Source organism: Fistularia commersonii, chromosome 25, assembly GCF_037954325.1.
Source record: "Fistularia commersonii isolate RoL2024-O1a breed Wild chromosome 25, RoL_Fcom_v1.0, whole genome shotgun sequence".
Classification (NCBI taxonomy): Eukaryota; Metazoa; Chordata; class Actinopteri; order Syngnathiformes; family Fistulariidae; genus Fistularia; species Fistularia commersonii.
The window spans coordinates 13,830,302-13,850,000 of NC_141308.1; the positions used below are offsets into that span (position 1 = coordinate 13,830,302).

The 19,699-nt window shown below is 51.9% G+C and overlaps 2 protein-coding genes across 4 annotated transcripts in view; both read right to left on the reverse strand.

Moving 5' to 3' along the window:
* Positions 1-511: 511 nt before the first annotated feature.
* Positions 512-14,256, reverse strand: rnf31 (ring finger protein 31). 3 transcript variants are annotated; one of them, XM_086173248.1, is made up of 24 exons: positions 14,138-14,256; positions 12,850-13,048; positions 12,625-12,771; positions 12,390-12,545; positions 11,467-11,523; positions 11,160-11,388; positions 10,918-11,086; positions 10,702-10,835; positions 9,974-10,146; positions 9,030-9,263; positions 8,766-8,936; positions 8,544-8,699; positions 7,614-7,799; positions 7,326-7,532; positions 5,684-5,857; positions 5,528-5,626; positions 5,352-5,441; positions 4,904-5,018; positions 4,534-4,646; positions 3,898-4,008; positions 3,552-3,600; positions 3,381-3,477; positions 1,095-1,260; positions 512-913 (listed from the first exon to the last, which is right to left on the reverse strand). In XM_086173248.1, exons 2-24 carry the CDS (start codon positions 13,045-13,047, stop codon positions 863-865), a joined length of 3,282 nt encoding a protein of 1,093 aa, XP_086029374.1. In that variant the 5' UTR covers position 13,048; positions 14,138-14,256; the 3' UTR covers positions 512-862. The 3 variants fall into 3 exon arrangements, with proteins under 3 accessions (XP_086029374.1, XP_086029373.1, XP_086029375.1); XM_086173247.1 differs by having other exon boundaries at positions 8,544-8,936; XM_086173249.1 differs by lacking the exons at positions 512-913; positions 1,095-1,260; positions 3,381-3,477; positions 3,552-3,600 and adding an exon at positions 3,623-3,775.
* A 663-nt stretch (positions 14,257-14,919) lies between these two features.
* Positions 14,920-19,699, reverse strand: part of LOC147219389 (potassium voltage-gated channel subfamily B member 2-like) — a 13,717-nt gene continuing 8,937 nt past the window's right edge. Inside the window, exon 3 of the mRNA XM_086172627.1 lies at positions 14,920-19,415. Within this exon, the coding sequence (XP_086028753.1) occupies positions 17,655-19,415 (1,761 nt within the window). The 3' untranslated portion in view covers positions 14,920-17,654. The remainder of the gene's footprint in view (positions 19,416-19,699) is intronic.

Consider the following 19,699-nt stretch of genomic DNA (forward strand, 5'->3'; position numbering starts at 1 on the left):
CACGCAGGGTGCTACACGTGTTTTCTGCGTTTTAAAGCTATTTCCCCCCCCCTTTTTTTTTTTTTTTTTTTTTTTACCCCTCGACAAAATTAAAACCCCGTACAAAATATAACCCCCCCCCCCCTCCTCCCGTGGTGTCCCGGATGTTCAATCAAAGGAGGAGGAGAAACGATTCTTCACCGCCTCCGCAGGCACTACTTTTTCCTGCCCACTTATCTTTTGTGCGATTCCCCCCCACCGGGAGCTCCTCCTCCTCCGTCCTCCCCCGGGTCCTTCACAGATAATTCCCTGCCTCTCCACGCTGGAGAACCTGCCGCAGGACCTCTCCGGAGGGATCCGAGGGACGGGTGCTGCGAGCTGGTCACCTGGACACCCACATTCGTCAGGCTCGCGTCAAGTTCGCGCCTCGCATTCGCCGTTTCCGGCGCTTACCCTGAAATCCAGGCTCCTCGACCCCGACCTCGACCCGCAAAGCTTAGAGGAGAACACGGAGATGGTCGCTGCCCGGAGCTGGGGAGAAGCTTCTGCGGTTTATTATCACATTTATAAAGGTCAGGCGTTACACTTTCGAGCGTTGGAGGAATCGGACGCCATTGCGAGCGGACAAAGTCGGGTTCAGAGTCATATTTTGGGTTTTGAATAAATAAATAATTTAGATCTCGCTCCTTCTTCTCGTCTCTGTGGGTGCGGGAACTGAAAAGCCGTGGCGAGGAGAAGATGAAGGTGCAGCTGTGTGGACGCCGACCTCGGCGAGGCCGAAGAGGTGGTTGGTTTTCTCCCCGAAGCGTGCGATCTGACCTGAACCGCTTTTATTTCTCGGCGCTTTGCGTGGAAGATAAAACCCGGTGGAGACCAGCAGCCTTCACTTCTTGCGCGGGACTTTGTCGCCCAGGGGAATCTCGTCCATCAGTTTCTGCAGGAAAACCGAGGAGATGCGACTATTATTGAGAAAGTTTAAAAAAAAATAAAAAAAAAACCACCTCAAAGTCCTCCAGATCTCCACCAAACATCCACCAAGGTTCGCGATAAAACCGTGGAGGATTCAAATACGATTTCCTTTCGGTGTGTGTGTGTGTGTGTGTGTGCGCGCTAACCTCCAGCAGCCTGCTGAAGTAGGCGAAGCCGTCCTCGTCGTCGCGCCGCGAGTCGTCCACCTTGTAGCGGCGGCAGGCCAGCAGCAGCTCGGTGGAGCTGTAGAGCGGCGCCGGGTCGACGGAGTGGCAGTTGATCAGGCTGACCAGGTACTCCCGGTAGTGTTTCCTGGGCGACACGGCGAGGGGGGGTTAGTTAAGGCGGCGCTGATCCCCCTAGTGGTCAAAGTGAGGAACTGCAGGGCCGGGGCTTTGGACTGAAGTCTTAAAAAAAACTTGTGCTAACAAATGCCGGCTCTTCATTGGTGTGATTATTTAATGTAAAAATAAATTACTCACATTAAAAAAAAAATAAAAAAAAATCACATTCATTTTCTATTCCAATTACCTGCAGTGTCATTTTTTTATGATCTCTATTTTATTTCCCGTACTTTTATTTTGAAATGCGCACTATGAATACAGTGGACCCTCACTACTTGGCGGTTTGGCTTTATCACCCTTGTGGATTTTTGCTTTGATTCGGTTCTCGCAATTTATCTTTATTTAGCTTTTTTTTTTTGCAATATTTGAATTTTTTCATGTTGAAATAGCCATTTTCTAGCCTTTTCTCTTTTTCTTTCGGCTTTTCCCTTCAGGTGTCGCCACAGCCAATCCACCTTCTCCATCTAACCCTGGTCTCTGTATCCTCCTCTCTCATACCAACTACCTTCATATCTTCTCTCACGACTTCCATAAATCTCCTCTTTGGTCTTCCTCCACCTCACTAGATGTTCCTCCACCTGTTCCCTACTCTCACTACAGATCACAATATCATCCGCAAACATCATGGTCTATGGAGATTCCTGTCTCAGCTCACCCGTCAGCCTGTCCATCACCACTGCAAACAAGAAGGGGCTCAGAGCCGATCCCTGATGGAGTCCCACCTCCACCTTGAACTTCTCTGTTGCCCCTACAGCACACCGTACCAGTGTCTCACACCGAGCATACATGTCCTGCACCAGTCTAACATACTTCTCGGCCACTCCAGACTTCTTCATTCAATACCAGAGTTCCTCTCTTGGCACCCTGTCATATGCTTTTTCTAGGTCTACAAAAACACAATGCAGCTCCCTCTGGCCTTCTGGTACTTCTCTGTTAGCCATATTCTAGCCAACGGAGAAAAAAAAAAAACAGTAAAATGAAACTAAAATTCATTTTATAAAATACAAGACCTCTTTTGCTGAACAAAAGTACCCAACATCACGAACTCTCGCTCCTACCTTCGTACCCACGCAAGATAAGGTCTGATCGATTTTTATGATTTTATGATCGATTGTTTTGATCGATTTGCTCATTTACTGTACGTTTGATACTGCATTTTAATGTTTATTATACCTTACAATGGTCCAAAAGTGATGTATAAGTACTGTATAAGAGCGTAATATAGTGGATAGTGAGTTAATTGGTAAAGCGTTGAGTGAGGTTGGTCGATGTTTACATATCTGTAAACACCATCAAGATGATCACGTCTCTACTTCGCGGAAATTCAATTTTTGTGTGAACGCAACTCCCGGGAAAAGTGAGGGTTCGCTGTAAAGAACGAGGTCACTTTTTCCCCGTCGCCAGTGTTTCCGTCACTGTAGACGTCTCGCGCTGAGGCTCGCAGGATCACATGGCGTCACATCCAGTTTTAGGATTGTATTTCACCATCAAAATCTAGGAGTATTTTGTGGTAATAACTCTCAGCTATTATCTTTCGGGTTATCTCCCGCTACATTCCAGGCAGTGGTTTTGTCTCTGTAGATAAACACACATTGTGTTGGTTCAGAGAACAATATCCAGAGGCTTCTGTCTTCTAATAAATGGTGGGTGAAGCGGCAAAGCAGCTTCAGGAGGCGTCAGACGGCGCGGCGGCGGTGGGCGGGATCAAGGCTGGATCCGGTCCGCCGGTTTTATTCGGCACTACTTGACGCTCGCGGAGTGAAGCGAGAGTTGGAAAAACCTTGAGAGCTGAGTTTATGAAGGATCTGGTCAGCGTGAGAGGACGCCACAGCCTTGGCTTACCTGGATTTGTGGAGTTAAAAGATGGACAACCCTCTCCTCTCGGGACGCGCTGGAGAGCCATGTTGCTAACTAGCTTAGCACAACGAATGGGGGTCAACTGTAAGCGTATCCTTCCTCCATGAAAAGCGCCGCCGCTGTTGCAAACTAGTAGTTACTACTGATTAGCCGGTCGCAAGCTAACCGGTGGAGCGTGTCGAGGCTAATGATTAGCGCTGAGCTAACTAGCACACGGCGGCGTGGTCTTACTCGCAGAGCCCGGCGTGTCCCGGCTGGGTCTGAGCCCCGCAGGCCGAGTCGGGCTGCTGGCCGCCTTCGTCCTTCTGCTCGATGACTCCGCACAGACCTGGCGGAGGGTTAGCATTTCACTGAAAATAATCCCCCGCAAAAACACATTTTTATTTCTCCACGAGCCCCTACCTGTCTGAGTCCCCGGAGGAGGGTCCGTGTTGAAGGGGACGCCGTTGTTCTGTCCGTCCAAAAGGAAGACACATTAACAGAAACCCTTCTCGCCTCGACCTGCGCGGCCATTTTCTCAACTTTATTTATTTATGGTTGTTGTCAGTTTCTCCTTGAGTTTGTCAAGCGGAGACCAAACATCCGAGGCTGTACATGGATTTACCGCTCAATATTTCCCGGCGATCCTTCAAAGTGTATGAAAGGAATGTTTGGATTTAGAATTTATGGCTCCCTGACGCAGCAGGATGTCCATGAGTAGAAGACAGATTGAGTGTGTGTGTGTGTGTGTGTGTGTGTGTGTGTGTACCTGCAGTAAGGCCTGCAGCCTGCAGGGCTCCCAGTCTCTCAGGTAGAACAGACAGTCCCGGGGATGATGGGCGTGGAGGCCGGAGACGCTGCACTCGTCCACGGCGCACGTCTGGACAGGAGGGAGGAACGCACCGTCAGCCGCTTCCTGCCGCCACTTCGGCGACGGACGGACGCACGTACGCATGCACGTACGCACGCACGGACGTCGGGGCTCAGAGGTTACGGTTTAGAGAAACCGGACAGGCATCAGCTTGAGGATAACAGCTGACGCTACGGCTAATTTCCTCGCGTCCAAGCATGAAACTACAAATATGGCGTCGCTAGCCGATATGGAAAAGACTCGCCGTCTGTCCTGATTCCACCCCTTCGCTTACGATAACATTTTAAACTCCCGAGCTGAGCCCGACGGTCCTTCGAACCCGCTAACCCGGAGGCGACTCTTTACGACGGCGTAGTAAAATCCCGGACCGAGAGACGAATCCGAGGCCCAGATGGTGCGACATAAAACCTCTTTTAATGCTCGGACGGTAATGGAGCCGCGGCCGTTACTTTTTCCACGCATCAGCATCGCATAGAGGCGCTCTGCGGCCGTTCGGCGTCCGGACCCGTGGAAGGCGGGCGCGGTGGCGCTCACCGTGTGGAAGGGGTTGTTGCAGCCGCTGCAGAACTGGTAGCGACACTGGGAGCAGCAGAAGTGCATGCAGCCTCCTTTGGACAGGGCGTACTGGAAGCGGCAGTTGGGGCAGGCTGAGGAAAAGAGGATCAGACTTACTGGAAACACCCGGAAAGTTCTTTTTTGTTCCTTTTGCAAAAAAGCCCTGATCTGCATGAGAACCGTCACACTTCTAGTACTTTTTTCTTTTAATCTGCGCCTTTGGAAGTGGAGGGAGCGGAGGCGGCACCACACTTAGCCCCGTCGTACCCTCATACAGTGAAAGGATCTGAGGCCTGTGTGTGTGTGTGTGTGTGTGTGTGTGTGTGTGTGTGAGTGTAAGCGCACTCACTGATGCCATTGTCTCTGAGGTATCCAGCCAGGCCCTGTTTTTGATACTCGGGATCGTTTTCTCTCTTCCAGGACTGGTACTGCTCACAGGACAGACCTGCATGCTGGGACTCCCACTGCACACACACACACACACACACACACACACACACACACACACACACACACAGTTGAATGCCCCAAAAAAAAAAAAAAAAAAAATTTCCAGCAGGATTAAAACGGCACCCTCAAATATTTGACCAAAATAATTAGCTCAAGTGTTTGTTCTGCAAACTCATCCCCGGTGGTTTGGCGTGCACGCACACACACACACACACACACACACACACACACACGTGAGAGCAGCCTGGATCCAGATATATTTGCTGACACGTTTCCCCCCCTCATGTCAGCGTCAGCTTTCAAAATAAAGAGATTTGGAAGCGCCTCAGGGAGGAGCGACTACTCACAGGCCTCTTACACTGAGCGCAGAAGCTGTTGCGACACTGGAAGCAGGTGACCTTCAGCTGGTCGCCGTCGTAGATGAACCCGTAGGAGCACTGAGGGAAGAGGAGGAGGAGGGAGCGGCGGTTACGCCCGGCCGAGGAGGGCTTCCTCCTTTCTCCTCGACGTCTCGTTCACTCACGTGGCAGCACCACAGGAACTTGGGGTCCTTGATGAGGGCCTGCTCCGTCAGCTTCTTGTGGAAGAGCTCGTACACCTCCGGCTCCAGACACTCCCTCAGCTGCGATAAACAAACCGTCACACACACACACTTCCGGAGGAGTCCGGGGCTCCTCACCTGGATGTCCAGGGTGGAGAAGTAGCTGTTGAGGTGCTCGGGGTCGTTGATGTCGGGCTCCCAGCAGACGGGACACACCATGTCCCTGATGTGCTTGTCCCTGATGGCGATGGTGAAGTGCTGCTGGAAGCAGCCGCAGCACACCGAGCACTGGCAGGACGTCAGAGACTGCATCTGTGGCGGAGGGGCGGAGGTCACACACTCCGACGTACGCCGGTGGACGTTCGGCTTCGTGATCCGAGTCGCCGGCGAGCGTTTGACGCCGCCGCTGTCCGTGAAGCGGCGTTTAAAGACGGCGAGGCGCGACATTTTTCCGCTGGCTATCCAAGAGGACTTCATGGAAAAACACGAGGGAGCGTCGTCTGGGAGACGGCAGGAGACATTTTCGGAGAGAACCTGGACCAGGGGGCGGCAACCTTTAACACCCAAAGAGATATTTGGACCCGGTTTCCTCGGAAGAGAAAACAATGGGAGCCGCAATTGCTTTTTCACGTCTAAAATAAAGACACCACTGTATATATTGCTTTTTATTACCTTTACACTGTGTATAAACAAGTGTAAAGTGTGTTGCTTCTGAAATTCACAAAGTATTACGGAAAAGAAATAAATTTTGTTTATGTAATGAACTCATTTTGAGCTTTGGGCTTTCAGAGCGTGTAGCGGAGCCTTGACCTGAATTTTAAAAATAAATCGGGAAAAAATCATTGTGTCAGTAAACAATAAAAAATAAATATTTGTAAAATATCTTCCTAAATATTTATTGTACCTGGTTTATGGGACTTCTGCTCCTGAACTTCTGCGCACAGCATCTGCAAATCGGGACTTTACCGGCTGGCGGGTATACCGGCTTCCGCCAGTGTGACGTTATTTTGAGCGGCGAAAAATAACAAATATAGTTTTATTTAATATTTCAAGATCACAATAATCTTCCAACTTAGAAATAAAAGTCAAAAAAAGGAAACCCACGCGGCTCTTTCTTCTTTACACTGCGGCTCGGAGCGGCTTGGGAAAATAAATTATAAACATTTAATTGAAGTGTATTTCATTTGTGTTCATTCCTTTTTTTAACTTTTAGTTCTAAGTTGGAAGATTTTTGTGATCTTGAAATATTAGATAAAATTATATGTATTATTTTTCGCCGCTCAAAATAACGTCACACTGGCGGAAGCCGGTAAACTCCCGATGTGCAGATGCTGCGCGCAGAAGTTCAGGAGCAGAAGTCCCATAAACCAGGTAAAACAAATATTTAGGAAGATATTTTGCAAATATTTATTTTTTATTGTTTACTGACACAGTGATTTTTTCCCGATTTATTTTTAAAATTCAGGTCAAGGCTCCGCTACACGCTCTGAAAGCCCAAAGCTCAAAATGAGTTCAGTACATAAATAAAATTTATTTCTTTTCCGTAATACTTTGTGAATTTCAGAAGCAACACACTACACACTTGTTTATACAAAGTGTAAAGGTAATAAAAAGTAACTGATACAGTGGTACCTTTATTTTAGACGTGAAAAAGCAATCGCGGCTCCCATTGTTTTCTCTTCCGAGGAAACCGGGTCCAAATGTCTCTTTGGGTGTTCAAGGTTGCCGCCCCCTGGACTAGAAGATGCAAAGCGGCGTCTTCTGCCTGGGGAGGCGGTACCTTGCTGTGGGGGAAGATGGACAGGCAGATGGGACACTCCTTGGCCAGCACCCTGCGGATGAACTCGCGGTCCTGGGACTCCCGCACCGCCTGCACCACGTCCTCCAGGCAGTAGGGGGCGCTGTGCTCCAGCAGCAGCGACAGCGCCAGCTCGCAGCGGCCCCAGCTGGGGAGGTCGTACACGGCCAGCAACCGCCGGCAGATTCGCTGGCGGGGCGAGAAGAAGAAGAAGAAGAAGAACGTGATCCGACGCTTCATAAACCCCCCCCCAGCTTTGCGCCCCCGAACCTGCTTGTCGGGGTGACGGATGTCCACGGCCGGCTCGGGGGTGTCGCTCCAGATGCGCTGGTGGAAAGGCTCCAGCAGGGGGCGCTGCAGCAGAGCCAGGGCGCCCCTCATCTCGCCGCCGCTCTGACGCAGCACGTCGTGGCAGCGAAGCTCGTCCACAAAACCCAGGGAAGACAGATTCCTCACCTGGGACGGGGAGGGAGGAGCGGCAGGGTGGGCAGGGCTGTGTGTGTGTGTGTGTGTGTGTGTGTGTGTGTGTGTGTGAGAGAGAGCGAGAGAACCAGATCTGCCAATGTGTGTGTGCCAGGTCTGTTTGTGTGTGTGAGTGTGTGCGTTAGACAGAGAGAGAACCAGGTTGGGTGGGTGTGTGTGCGGCAGTGTGTGTGTGTGTACATACGAGGTCTGCCATTGGTGTGTGTGTATACCAAGTCTGCTTTGCAGGTGTGTGTTTGTGTGTACTTGTGGGTGTCTCCCAGGTCTACTGTGTAGGGTGTGTGTGTGTGTGTGTGTGTGCCAGGTCTGCTGGATTTGTGTGTGTGTGCATGTGAGAGAGAACCAGGTCTGCCAGTGTGTGTGTGTTAGAGAGAGAACCCGGTTGGGTGGGTGTCTGTGTGTGTACATGCGCCTGTGTGTGTGTGTTTGTGTCTGTGTGTGTACACACGAGGTCTTGTGTCTGCTGTGAGTGTGTATGTGTAGGGGTCTCCCAGGTCTACTGCGTAGGGTGTGTGTGTGTGTGTGTGTGTGTGTGTGTGTGTGTGTCTTCCAGGTCTACTGGGTCTTTGTGTGTTTGTACTGGTGTGCTGAGTAAGTGTATGTGTGTACATCCAGTCTGCTGAGTAGGAGCGTGTGTATCCCAGGTCTGTGTGTGTGTACCAGGTATGTTGTGTAGGAGTGTGTGTGCTGCTGTGTGGCTGGGATGTCAGCGGTTACCTTGGCGACGCGGTCCCTGACAGCCTGCCTGGCTGCCTGCTCAGTGAGCCCCCCTGCAGAGAGCCAGGCCTGCTTGGCCTCGGCGGCCGACAGCTGGACCGCGGCTCCTCCCTCCGAGGGGCCGCCCGGCCCCGGATCCTCCGCGGGGCCGTCGCTCTGGGCGGGAGGAGGGTCGTGAGGGACGCCGCCGCGATCGGTCGGGCCGGAGGGGGCGGGGCTTACCGTCTCCTCGCTCCCGGAGCGGAGGGAGATGGCCGCCGCCAGCGTGCGGATCTTGTCCAGCAGCGGCGCCAGCTCCGTCTTCAGCCACTTGCAGGGCTGGACGCCGGCGTCGGCCGCCACCTTCAGGCTGGTGTAGACCTCCTCCGGGCTCACGCCGCTCTTCTCCCCCTCCTGGCGGGCAGAAGAAACCGCCGTGACCCCCGAGGAAGGAGGGGGAGGGTCCTCACCTCCGCATGCCACGCCAACACGGCTCCCGCGACTTGCCCGGATCATGTGAATCAGCTTCAGGCCTTCCTCCTTCATCAGCCGCTGCCTCCAGGAGTTCAGGTCCTCGCGGGACGATTCCTTGGGTTTGATCGGCAGGGCGGGGACCCTCCGGACCGGCGACGGGGGGCGGAGCTTCGCCGGCAGCGGGGCGGGTTCCGGACGCGCCAGGTCGCACATCTCGCACACGGTGGCCGGGGAGTAGTTGAGATACGTGCAGAACTGACACACCCACTGGACACGGAGGACAGAGGAGATCCTGTCAAACATCTCATTCGCCTCCGCCGTCCATCAGACCTGCTGTGGATCTTCTGCTCCTCCACCTTCAATCCATCCGATCCTAAGCTGGCAAAAACCGTCCCTCATTTTGGGGGGATTTCTTTGCAAACTTGTGTTTACGTTTGAAAATGAATGACATATGACGCTCTGGTTTCAAGGTGCACTTCCAGTTTTTGGCCATTAGGGGGCGCTGTGCGCCGAGAATCAGAATCAGAAAAGCTTTTTGTCCCCGAGGGGCAATTGAGGGGCACATGGGGGACAACGTTTTCAACATGAATAAATGAATGAAAATTGAAGAAATGTAACTCCAAGTCCATCACACTTGTGTGAAATCAAAGTGTCCACTAAGGGAGCGACACGGATTCATTTGGACTTGTTTTAAGGGCGTTAAATCACTGTTGGATCAGCCTGCAGTGTGTTTTTACACTTTAGTTTGGAGTCTAGATCTCCACGGGTTCATACATTTCATTACTGTTGATAATTTTTGTGCGATTTTGCTGTAAAGAACAAAGTATTTAAGAAGAATATTTCATTCATTCAGATCTAGGATCTATGTAAATATATACAAATAAATGACAATACAAAAATGTGCAAATTGTAGTTACGCTCGCTCTCCATTTATATAATAAATATATCTCCAGCGGCATTCATTAGTGCACACACACCTGGCTGTCTGGGTCGCCGGGCATGCCCAGGACCGGCGCCGGTGGCCTGGGGGGGGTGACGGGGGGGTGCGACGGGGTCACGGGGGGTCGCGTGGCCAGGCGAGGTCGCTCGCACACGGCGCACAGGACGCTGCCGGCCGTGTTCACCATGGTGCAGCTCTTACACTGCCACTCTGGAGGGAAAACACCAAAAACACACTTAAATCTCCCCTCTAGATAGAGAAGAATTATACGGAAGATAGCATGTTTTATATTTTGAACACTTGAGGGCGAGCGTAGCTTAGCATCGTGACAACGTCCCAATGTTTCTAATGTGCGCGGATAAAGTTACGCTGCACAAAGAGCGGAACGTCGGACATGGTTACTCGACTAGACGTGCCGAGGAGTTGAGCGAGACGACCGAGTCGCCGATCTTGTGAGAATTTGATTAAACGCTGCAAGACGGCGAGTTCCTCGAACATAATACAGTCTGATCCGAAAAGAAGTTTGTTTAGCAACGTGAGCCTTTCAGCAAACATTTAAGGCCGCGAGAGAAAACTGACCGCTTCCTGTCACACTCGGCGTCTCTTGACGGGAGCGTTGATAGGATTGGACCGGTTGTATTCTTAGAAATACTTCCAACCCTTTTTTTCTTTTGCGAAATCCTCGACGGCAGGGTTCGATTATTTCAAGCGGATCCGTGTTTTTCATTTGTGTTTTATTGTGCCGCGCTCCCCGCGGGAACCCACCGGTGACGGACGCCGGCTGGGGCTCGTCCGCCGAGGAGGCCAGGGGGTCGAGCCGCGGCCGCTCGCACTGCTGGCACAGCACGTCCTGCGCCGAGTTGACCTTGGTGCAGTGAAGGCATCGCCAGGTGGAGGAGCTGAAGGGCGGAGGGGCTTGAATTAGCCTAGCTTTAGCTTTGGTTAACCGTTACCGTCACACACGCGGGAGTCCTGCCGCACCTGTGGCTGCTGCGGCTCCTGGCGGAGGACGAGGACGCGACGGCGGTGCGGCGGTGGGCGGCCCTGTCCGGGGACGAGTGGTACAGCCTGTCGCACTCGGAGCAGAGGCCCTGCAGGCAGGTCAGGCAGTGGACCGAGATCCGGAAGATCCCGCAGATGCTGCAGTTTTCTGGAAGGCGCGAGGACACACTTAACACGAAAGAACGCTTTTCGACGCCCCGCCCACGGCGAGAGGGCGCCACCTGGGTGTTTGCCCGCCGAGGTGAACGCCGCCCGGTCGGCCTTCGGGCCCTGGCGGTTGGCGGACAGGGACGAGGCCCGGCCGCCCTCCCTGGACGGGTGGTGGTGATGGTGGTGGTGGTGGTGGTGGTTCGGCGGCAGCGCCAGGGACTTGGTCTGACAGGAGGTGAAGGCGGAGGACGAGGGAGAGGAGGAGAGGAGGACCACGGCGTCCGTGTTCAAACCCACGTCCTGGAAGCGGAGGAGAGCAAGGAATCAGCGCGATTGATCGCCGATCGCTCCCTCGGGATGGACGGCTGCGGGCGTCACCTTGTGTCTCAGGGCGGGAAGGATTCTTTCGTAGAACTCCGGGTGGGGATGAGCCTCCTGGAGGGAGGAACCCGAAGCACAACGCCGGGGGGAGAAGACACCATCCATCAATCAATCACACTGAACAGACGGTGTGAAGACGTTCAGGAAGAGTGCGGTCATTTTAAACTAATGAACCAGTGAGCTCACCTGAATATAAGCCGGACCGGCTGAAAATATCGAAATAAATCTATATGTACATATGAAGGCGGAACTTGTCTACGTTGCTATAGGAGATATTTACACTTTTAATTAAAAAATCCACACCGGTAACATCTACAATCACGTGCCGCCAATGTTTTTTTCTGGCTGTAACACGGCTGATGGAAAAGATGAATAATAAATAAGACAAGGAAAAGTTTATCCATCCATCCGTTTTTTTATCCCTGCTTTGTCCTACTCCAGCTGATCGCTATCTCAGTCTTCCTCCTGCGCACTAAAACCGTTAAAGTCGTCTTCTTTCGGTGTCGGAATTGAACGGCCTCGGGATTTCACGCTCATTTCATCGGTCCGACGTGACGAGGCTAAATGTCTTAGCGGCGTGAAGCTCGTTAGCCTGAAAAAATCCATAAATTAGCCACATCGTTGTTTAAGCCGCAGTGTGAAAAAAGTATGGAAATGACGTGATGTGTCAGTTTCCCAGAGATGCAGGGAAATTCAAGCTTTAGATAAGCTAGGCTAAGCTAAGCTAAGCCTTTGTTGTCATTTAATTGAGACGAAATGGACTAAAACAACCAGGATTATTTCCTGAAAATATCAAACATTTCCCAAAAGTGTGCTGAAAATGGCTATCAACTTCCAGAACATTTGCGGCTACAAAATGTGAAACCTCAAGATTTGAGTCGGCGGGACGGTTCCCCGTAACCGTGGCGACGGCCGCGCACCTTGATGAGCATCTCCAGCTCCATCCTCAGGCTCATCACCTCCAGCGTCACCGCGGCAACCTTGCCGACGTCCGGGTCGGTGACGTCGTCGGGGAAGCTGAGCCCGTCCGGCTGCTGATTGGAGTAACCATAGAGACAGAGCACCGCGCGTCCTCCCTGGAGACGGGTCGATCGGCGCCATTAAAATACGGTCGTTCGCGTTCCTCGGCGCCGCCCGCCCGGCGCCACACGCTACCTGGATGGCGTCGACGGTGGCCCTGAACACCGGGTTGTTGTGCTTGACGGTCCTCCAGTACTTGGGCCGGTTGGGGTTGGTCAGGTTGCAGCCGTACTTCTCCAGGATGTTCAGCGCCGTGGACAACCTCTGCAGGGACGCCAGCGTCTGCAGGAGGTCGGGGAAGCGAACGAGTCGGAAACTTTTCATCCGAACGCGCCGCCGTATCGATTTTTTCCGACTCACCTCCTTCCTGTTGCTGCCGAAGCTGTTCTCCGTCACCATGGTTTCCGCGGCGATGTGCTGGTACTTGGAGCAGGGCGGCAGGGGCAGGTTGGCCAGGGCCATCACCCCGGCCCTCACCTCCGACACACGGCCCCCCGAGTACAGGCACACCTCGGCCCGGCTCCGCACCTCCTGCAGCTGCTCCGACAAGGAGGGCATCCTGCACACACACACACACACACACACACACACACACACACACACACACACACACACACACACACACACACACACACACACACACACACACACACACACACACACGTAGTCATGGTCATGGGTGCTCGCAGCTTCTGAAGCCAGTCAAGATTCAGGATTTCCTCCTCCAGGACGGTGAACTTCACCGCTGATCTGGTGCACGGCAGCAGAACCGGACACACAACCCGCCTCCAACAACATCTCACACTCACGTCAACACACACACGTTCGTTATTCATCCATTTAATGTGTCTGCGGAGGTTCTCCCAGGTGGATTCCTGGCGAAATCTCCCCGTCGTGGCGACTGCACTTGAATTTCTTCACTTGCGGATGTTTCAGCTCTCATCCAAGAGGCTTCTTCAGGTCTGATGACCACGCGGGGTTTCAGAAGACCAGCCAGGGTTCTGCTGGCTTTAGATGTAAATGTAAGGGTTCATTCACACGCGTGGACGATGCAGGGTTTCCACTGAAGGTCCTGCATGTGTTTGGACTGTGGGAGGACGCCCACGCAGGAGAACATGGAGAATCCACACAGTGGGAATCCAACCAGGGACCTTCTGTCTGTGAGAAGGTTCTGCCCACTGCACCATCCACATACTGTGTATATACTCTAGATAACAGACTTAATGTGTACATGCAAACACGTTCATCCTCACTGACCACTAAACTAGTAATATCATTGTATGATTATTGTTGTTTACCTTCACGTCAATACCAGGTGGAGCCGTAAACAGGTTTTATGTTGCGAGTCCTGCTTCAGATCCACCCGTAAGATACGCGTTGAACTGCTTTAAAAACAATAACACCTGCTGGAATTGATCAATCAATCAATCAGTGAAATCCGACAAGATCGATCGGTTGCGGTGCCACCGCCGTGGGCGGTGTAATCCCCGGTTACGTTACACCGAGTAACGGATCGCTCCCGTGGTCGGTCAAGCTAGCGGAGAGCTAACGGCTAGCAAGCCTTTAAGCTAGCGTGCTAACGCGCAGAACCGATGAAGCTAACGGGCTAAACGCCGCCGGAACCGGGGTACCGGTCCGGTTCACCCACCTGTGACCGGCGGTCCGTTGCCAGGATGCGGGTGGAAGTGTGGCGGCACCGCCTCCCTCGGAGCTCCGCGGCTCTGCGGCTCCGCGGCTCTGCCCCTGCCGGCCGCCGGCTAGCGCTGCTGCACCTTTGCAATTATTATTCAATCAAACTTTATTGATTAGGGTTTTATTGACACACCGGAAGATAACAAATAAATACGTAAATCGAACTCTGCATTGGTAAAAACCACAGACCGTATGTTTTTCTCGTGCGAAAAAGTAAACATGGATTAGAGACAAATTTCCATCATTATCGATTTCTTTCTCAAGAGATGATAATAAATGATTTATTTTATTTAATTGGAAATAAAATAAATGAAATCTGTGTCAGTGTTATTTCAGGTCTGGCCAAGTTCTTCATACACAAAAATTGAATGCAAAAATATTCCCCAAAATGTACGTTCTTTATTAATGATTTTGAATTATAAAAAAAAAAAATCTTTAAAACTTATGGAAAAATCCAAAAACCAAAAAACATAGTTTCAGGAGTGATATTGCTTTAGATCCGCCGAGTTACATACATATTGTATTCCCCTTGCCATTTCTATTTATTTTTTCAATTCCTCAATTTTTATTTATCATTATTAATAATAATTTTATTGGTTCAAGTTATTAATTATTTTTCCCCTTACTTCTAATATTAAACATTTCTCACAGGCCTTTAATCTTGTTTAGTCTAATAGTTGATTGATCACATACAAAATGATTGTCCTAATGTTTCCTCGTGCCTGTTAATGTTATTGACTCTATTTAGCCATGTTTGTTTATCATGTGTTTTGTCTGTTTATACTATATATGTTCAATAAAAAAAATTAATTAATAAATAAAAAAAGTCTAAATGTGCTAGAGCATGACATAAATTGGTTTTTTAATCACTGTATTTTTACTTTAGGATCGATTTTCTGTTCTTATTACACCGACAGAAATGATAATGCAACCATTAAAAATACAAATATACAAATATTAATTTCTGTCAAAGACAATTGACAGACCTCAAGTTGCACCTCAAGTTGTAAAGTTATGAGCATTGGTTTTTAGGAACATTTTTTTGTGGATCAGGTAATATTTCAAACTCTGTTATGACAATAAAATGTCCACCAGAAGAATCTAGTATTGCTGCTCTGAAACAGAGTTCATACCGTGATTAAGAAAGAGTGTGTGTTTATTGATCTCAAATAAAAATAATTAAGAATGACTGTAACTTATTAAGATATTTTGCCTTGCAAGCCCCTTCACTACACACTCGTGTTTTTTTCTGATTCCAAACATTTGTTATATCTCCTAAAAGCAATTTATATCTCCTTTGCAATTCAAAAGGTGATCTTTGGTTTATTTTCCGTGTTATTTTTCTTTCAAAAATAAGGTTCGTTCGTTTGCTTTCGTGCAACTTTTTCTATGATTGTAGGCAAAACAAAAATCTAAAATTTTTTTACAATTTGCACGGTTCTGCATTGTGTTCTCAATCTTAACTAGTTTAATGCAGCTATTCAAGATCACCCACGGTCTTTTCTTTCACCTTTTCTGCTGAATTTCTTCTCTTTTCTGTATTTTGACAAACAGCTGACCTTACGTGCACTTCCCATTGTCGCCACAGGGGGCGCTATCAGTCCCTCCACACAATATCAAGAAAAACGTGGGGTCGGACGGGGCAGAAACCAGGCAGCAGACGGGGGCGGGTGGGTCATACCGACACATTTATTACTGTTGAATATTGATAATGAGTCCCTATGATTCACTACCTCTAGGATGAGTCCGACTAGGAAGGAGGAGCCGAACGCCGTCGGAGGAAAAGCGTGCTGGAGGAGCGCCGGGCGGCAGCTTCGAACTACGAACGCAAAATGACTTCTCGGTGAGGCGACGTCCTCCCCGATGTTCAGCAGCGAAAAAACAACAACAACAAAAAGCCCAACGTTCAGTTCCTCAGGTCGATGGTCTTCACCTCCGGGTGATTCCTGGAGTTTTTTGCTCGTCATAGTTGGTGGTTTATTGCTATCGTTTCCTTCAGACCTTCAGATTCGATATAGTCATTGTGCGCAGCTTCTTAGAGGCTGTTTTTTTTTTTTTTTTTTTTTTTTTTGCAGATTCTTTTCTCCTCTGCCGATGGATTAAAAAAAGAGCGGTGAGCTGATTTCCAACGACGCGCCGGTGAACGCGGCGAGGGACGAAGTGATTTCAGTGTAAACAAACGCTCGTTTCTCTTCCCCCCGCATTCACCGTTTTAAAGTCACGCCATGACTTTTGTTTTGATAATCGATCTGACCTTGGATTCGCATTGAACGTCCCGCTAAAACAACCCTCCCCATCTCGTCGCTGTTTTTTTAAAATTATTATTTATCATTTATTTTTAAACTACGACGCCGACCCTGGCACAGCGAGTCTGAAACGGCAGGCGACGGAAAAGAGACAAAGCTTTTAAAAATCGTCCAAACCCTGAGGATTTGCATCTCCAAACATATTATCTCCGCTACGACAAACGAGAGAAAAAAAGAATTGTTTCTTTAACATCTATACCTTTTTTCTTCCACCTTCTCATAAATGGACTATTTATGAAAAGGCACCCGTTTTTGTTTTTTTTTTTTTTTTTTTTTAGAATAAACCTGGATGTTAACACACACACACACACACACACACACACACACACACACACACACCAGTGCACTCGGACCATAAATACAAAAAAAAAAAAAAAAAAAAAATGAAACCGTCTCAACCCGGGTTTCGGGGAGAACTGAGACACACGGCTCCTCGAAGGAATCGATTTGTTTCCGCCGGGCGTTTTTTCGGCTTCCATGCTGGTTCTCCACCTGACCCGTGGAGGCCTCTTAAAGATGATGAGCTCTTCTCTGGCAGCCGGCGGGATAATCAACACTCGACCGATCCGACGCACCCATAAATCCATTAGGCGGGATTAGAATCCCAGGGAGGCGTCGCGTCCTTCCGTTACACCGCCAACAGGGGGCGCTGGGGAGACCCCCGACACCCCCCAACTGTCGGGGGGTCGCGTTCGTCCGGGTAGAGCGGAGACGGGGACGCTCTTTGTGAGGGAATCAGCCAAACTTCTGTTTTTTAAAGCGAAAACAGGAAGCGGGAGGACGAAACGGCGGTCTCACGGAGACCAGAAGCGTTCGGGCGCCACCTGACGACCAGGGGGGGCGGGGAAGTTCTTCAGTCCCTCGCACGCTTTTCCGTCCCGCCGTGTATCTGCTCGCCTCACCTGATGGAAAGATTTGGCTCCGCCCCTTTTTTGAGGTTCGCCAATGCGCTCTGGAAACTAAACGGCACCTGCTGGGGGGCGAGGGGATGAAGAAGTCCGCGGTAGGCAATTAGAAAAATATGACTTTCTCCAGGAGCTTCGTCCTTGGGCGCCACCGAGCGGCTTCCAAAAGAAAAAAGAAAAGGGGTGGAGGAGGGGAGCGGCGGTCTGGTGTTTGGGCGCCGTGTTCTCTGGATGCTTGGCGTCCACCGTCTCCAGACTCGGCTCACATGCTGGTCTCGCAGGGCGGCGTCAGATTTCCGTCGTAAACGATGTGGTTCTGCTGCACCTCCCCGCCCTGCGGCGCCGTCGCCTCCCCTCCGCCGCCGTCCCCGCCCCCCTCTAGGGTGCAGTTGAGCGGGCTGGCCTTCGCCGACAGCGGGCTGCCGCCGCCGCCGCCGCCGCCGCCGCCGCCGCCGCCGCCGGACCTCTCCACGTGATTCCTCCCCCGCGCCGGCTGCCCCTCGCCTTCCGAGCCCCTGGCGGCCGAGCCCTCGCCCCGCCCCCGGGGGCTGCAGGGGGACGGCGAGATCCTGGAGACCAGCTCGTCGGCGAGAAGCTGAGCGCGCTTGGACGAGCCGGCGGGGGAGGTCCCCGACGCCGGGGCGTCCTCCTGAGATCCGATGAGGTCCACCTTGAGGGCTCTGGTCTTCTGGGCGCCGCCGGGGTCTTGGCCCTCGGCGTCTTCCGACTTGGACTGGTACACCCCTTCCTTGATGATGCCCTCCGAACCCTTGCTGACCTCCATGGCGCTGATCTGACTGAGGTCCAGGGGAGGCGGGACGCGGAGCTGCCGGCCGCCGGGCTGGACGCCGCCGGCGCTGGGGAGAGGCGAGCTCCTCTCGCCACGCTCCACCAGGTACTCCTCCGACTTGCTGCAGTACCTCCTCGGGGAGGCCGACGAGAGGAAGCTCATCTCCACCTGCTCGTCCGCCGCCGTCTTGCCGTAGGCCTCCTCCAGCTGCGAGGCGTTGAGGTGCTGCGGGACCGACTTGCCGAGCAGTCGCACCGGCGACCCCAGCTGGGCCACCTCCTGATAGCGAGGGCGCGGCGTGGCGCCGGGACTCCCCGCCTCGGCGTTGGTGTACTTCTTGTGGTAGCTCCAGCGGCTGGGCGACATGTGGTTGTCCACCGGACACTTGCTGTCCTCCTTCTTCTCCACCAGCACGTCGGTGAGCTCCATGCTGCGCGCGAAGGCGTCCTTGATATTGATGGAGACGATGCTGCCGCTCCGCTTGGCCCTCTCCAGAGCTTCCCTCCTCTTGATGGCCTTCTCCTGCCTCTTCTGCTCGCGGTAGAACTCGGAGAAGTTGTTGACGATGATGGGGATGGGAAGCGCGATGACCAGCACGCCGGCGATGCAGCACAACCCGCCCACGATCTTCCCCAGCAGGGTCTGCGGGTAGATGTCCCCGTAGCCCACGGTGGTCATGGTGATGGTGGCCCACCAGAAGGAGGCGGGGATGCTGGTGAACTTGGTGGCGTCCTCGTCCTTCTCGGCGAAGAACACCAGGCTGGAGAAGATCATGATGCCCATGGCCAGGAAGAGGATGAGCAGGCCCAGCTCGTTGTAGCTCCTCCGCAGGGTGAAACCCAGGGACTGGAGGCCCGTGGAGTGCCTGGCCAGCTTCAGGATCCTCAGGATCCTCATGATTCTGAAGATCTGGACCACGCGGCGCACGTTCTGGAACTGCATCACGTTCTTGTTGGACTCCGTGAGGCAGAGGGTGATATAGTAAGGCAGGATAGCCATCAAGTCAATGATGTTCAGCGGCGCCTTGATGAAGTTCCACTTGTTGGGCGCCGACAGCAGCCTCAGCAGGTACTCCATGGTGAACCAGGCGATGCAGACCGCCTCCACGTGGGCCAGGCTGGGGTTGTCGCTGAACTGGCCGAACTCGTCCACCACCTGCAGCTCCGGCAGGGTGTTGAGGGACAGCGAGATGGTGGAGATGATGATGAAGATGATGGAGATCGTGGCCAGCACCTGCGGGGGAGGAGAGACGACAACATGAGCCTGCCAGTCGGCTTCTTAAGACCCGCAAAGTCTCAAATTTTTGATCGTCCGTCAGGAAAAGGAGGAGAAAAGTGTTGAGAAACTCCACCTCACGGCAAGGAGGTCCCTGATTGCTTCCAGCAGCGGGTCTAGCAGTGTTACAGGTCATAAATGAATGCTTCAACCCGGCAAACAACAAATAAGCTGCAAGCTTTTAGCTCATTTTTAACGGCGGTGTGAAGAAAGAGCGATTGGAAGTGGACATTCTTGGTTGG

Bases quoted from the DNA above. Each gene is read 5' to 3' on its own strand.
- rnf31 (XM_086173247.1), bottom strand. From the start codon at position 13,047: ATGCCCTCCTTGTCGGAGCAGCTGCAGGAGGTGCGGAGCCGGGCCGAG. The intron at 5,442-5,527 runs GTGAGTGAACGA...CTCTTCCCTCAG, and splicing joins AGTTCCTGTGGTGCTGCCAC to TGCTCCTACGGGTTCATCTA. The intron at 1,261-3,380 runs GTAAGACCACGC...CGTGTCGCCCAG, and splicing joins GGACACGCCGGGCTCTGCGA to GAAACACTACCGGGAGTACC.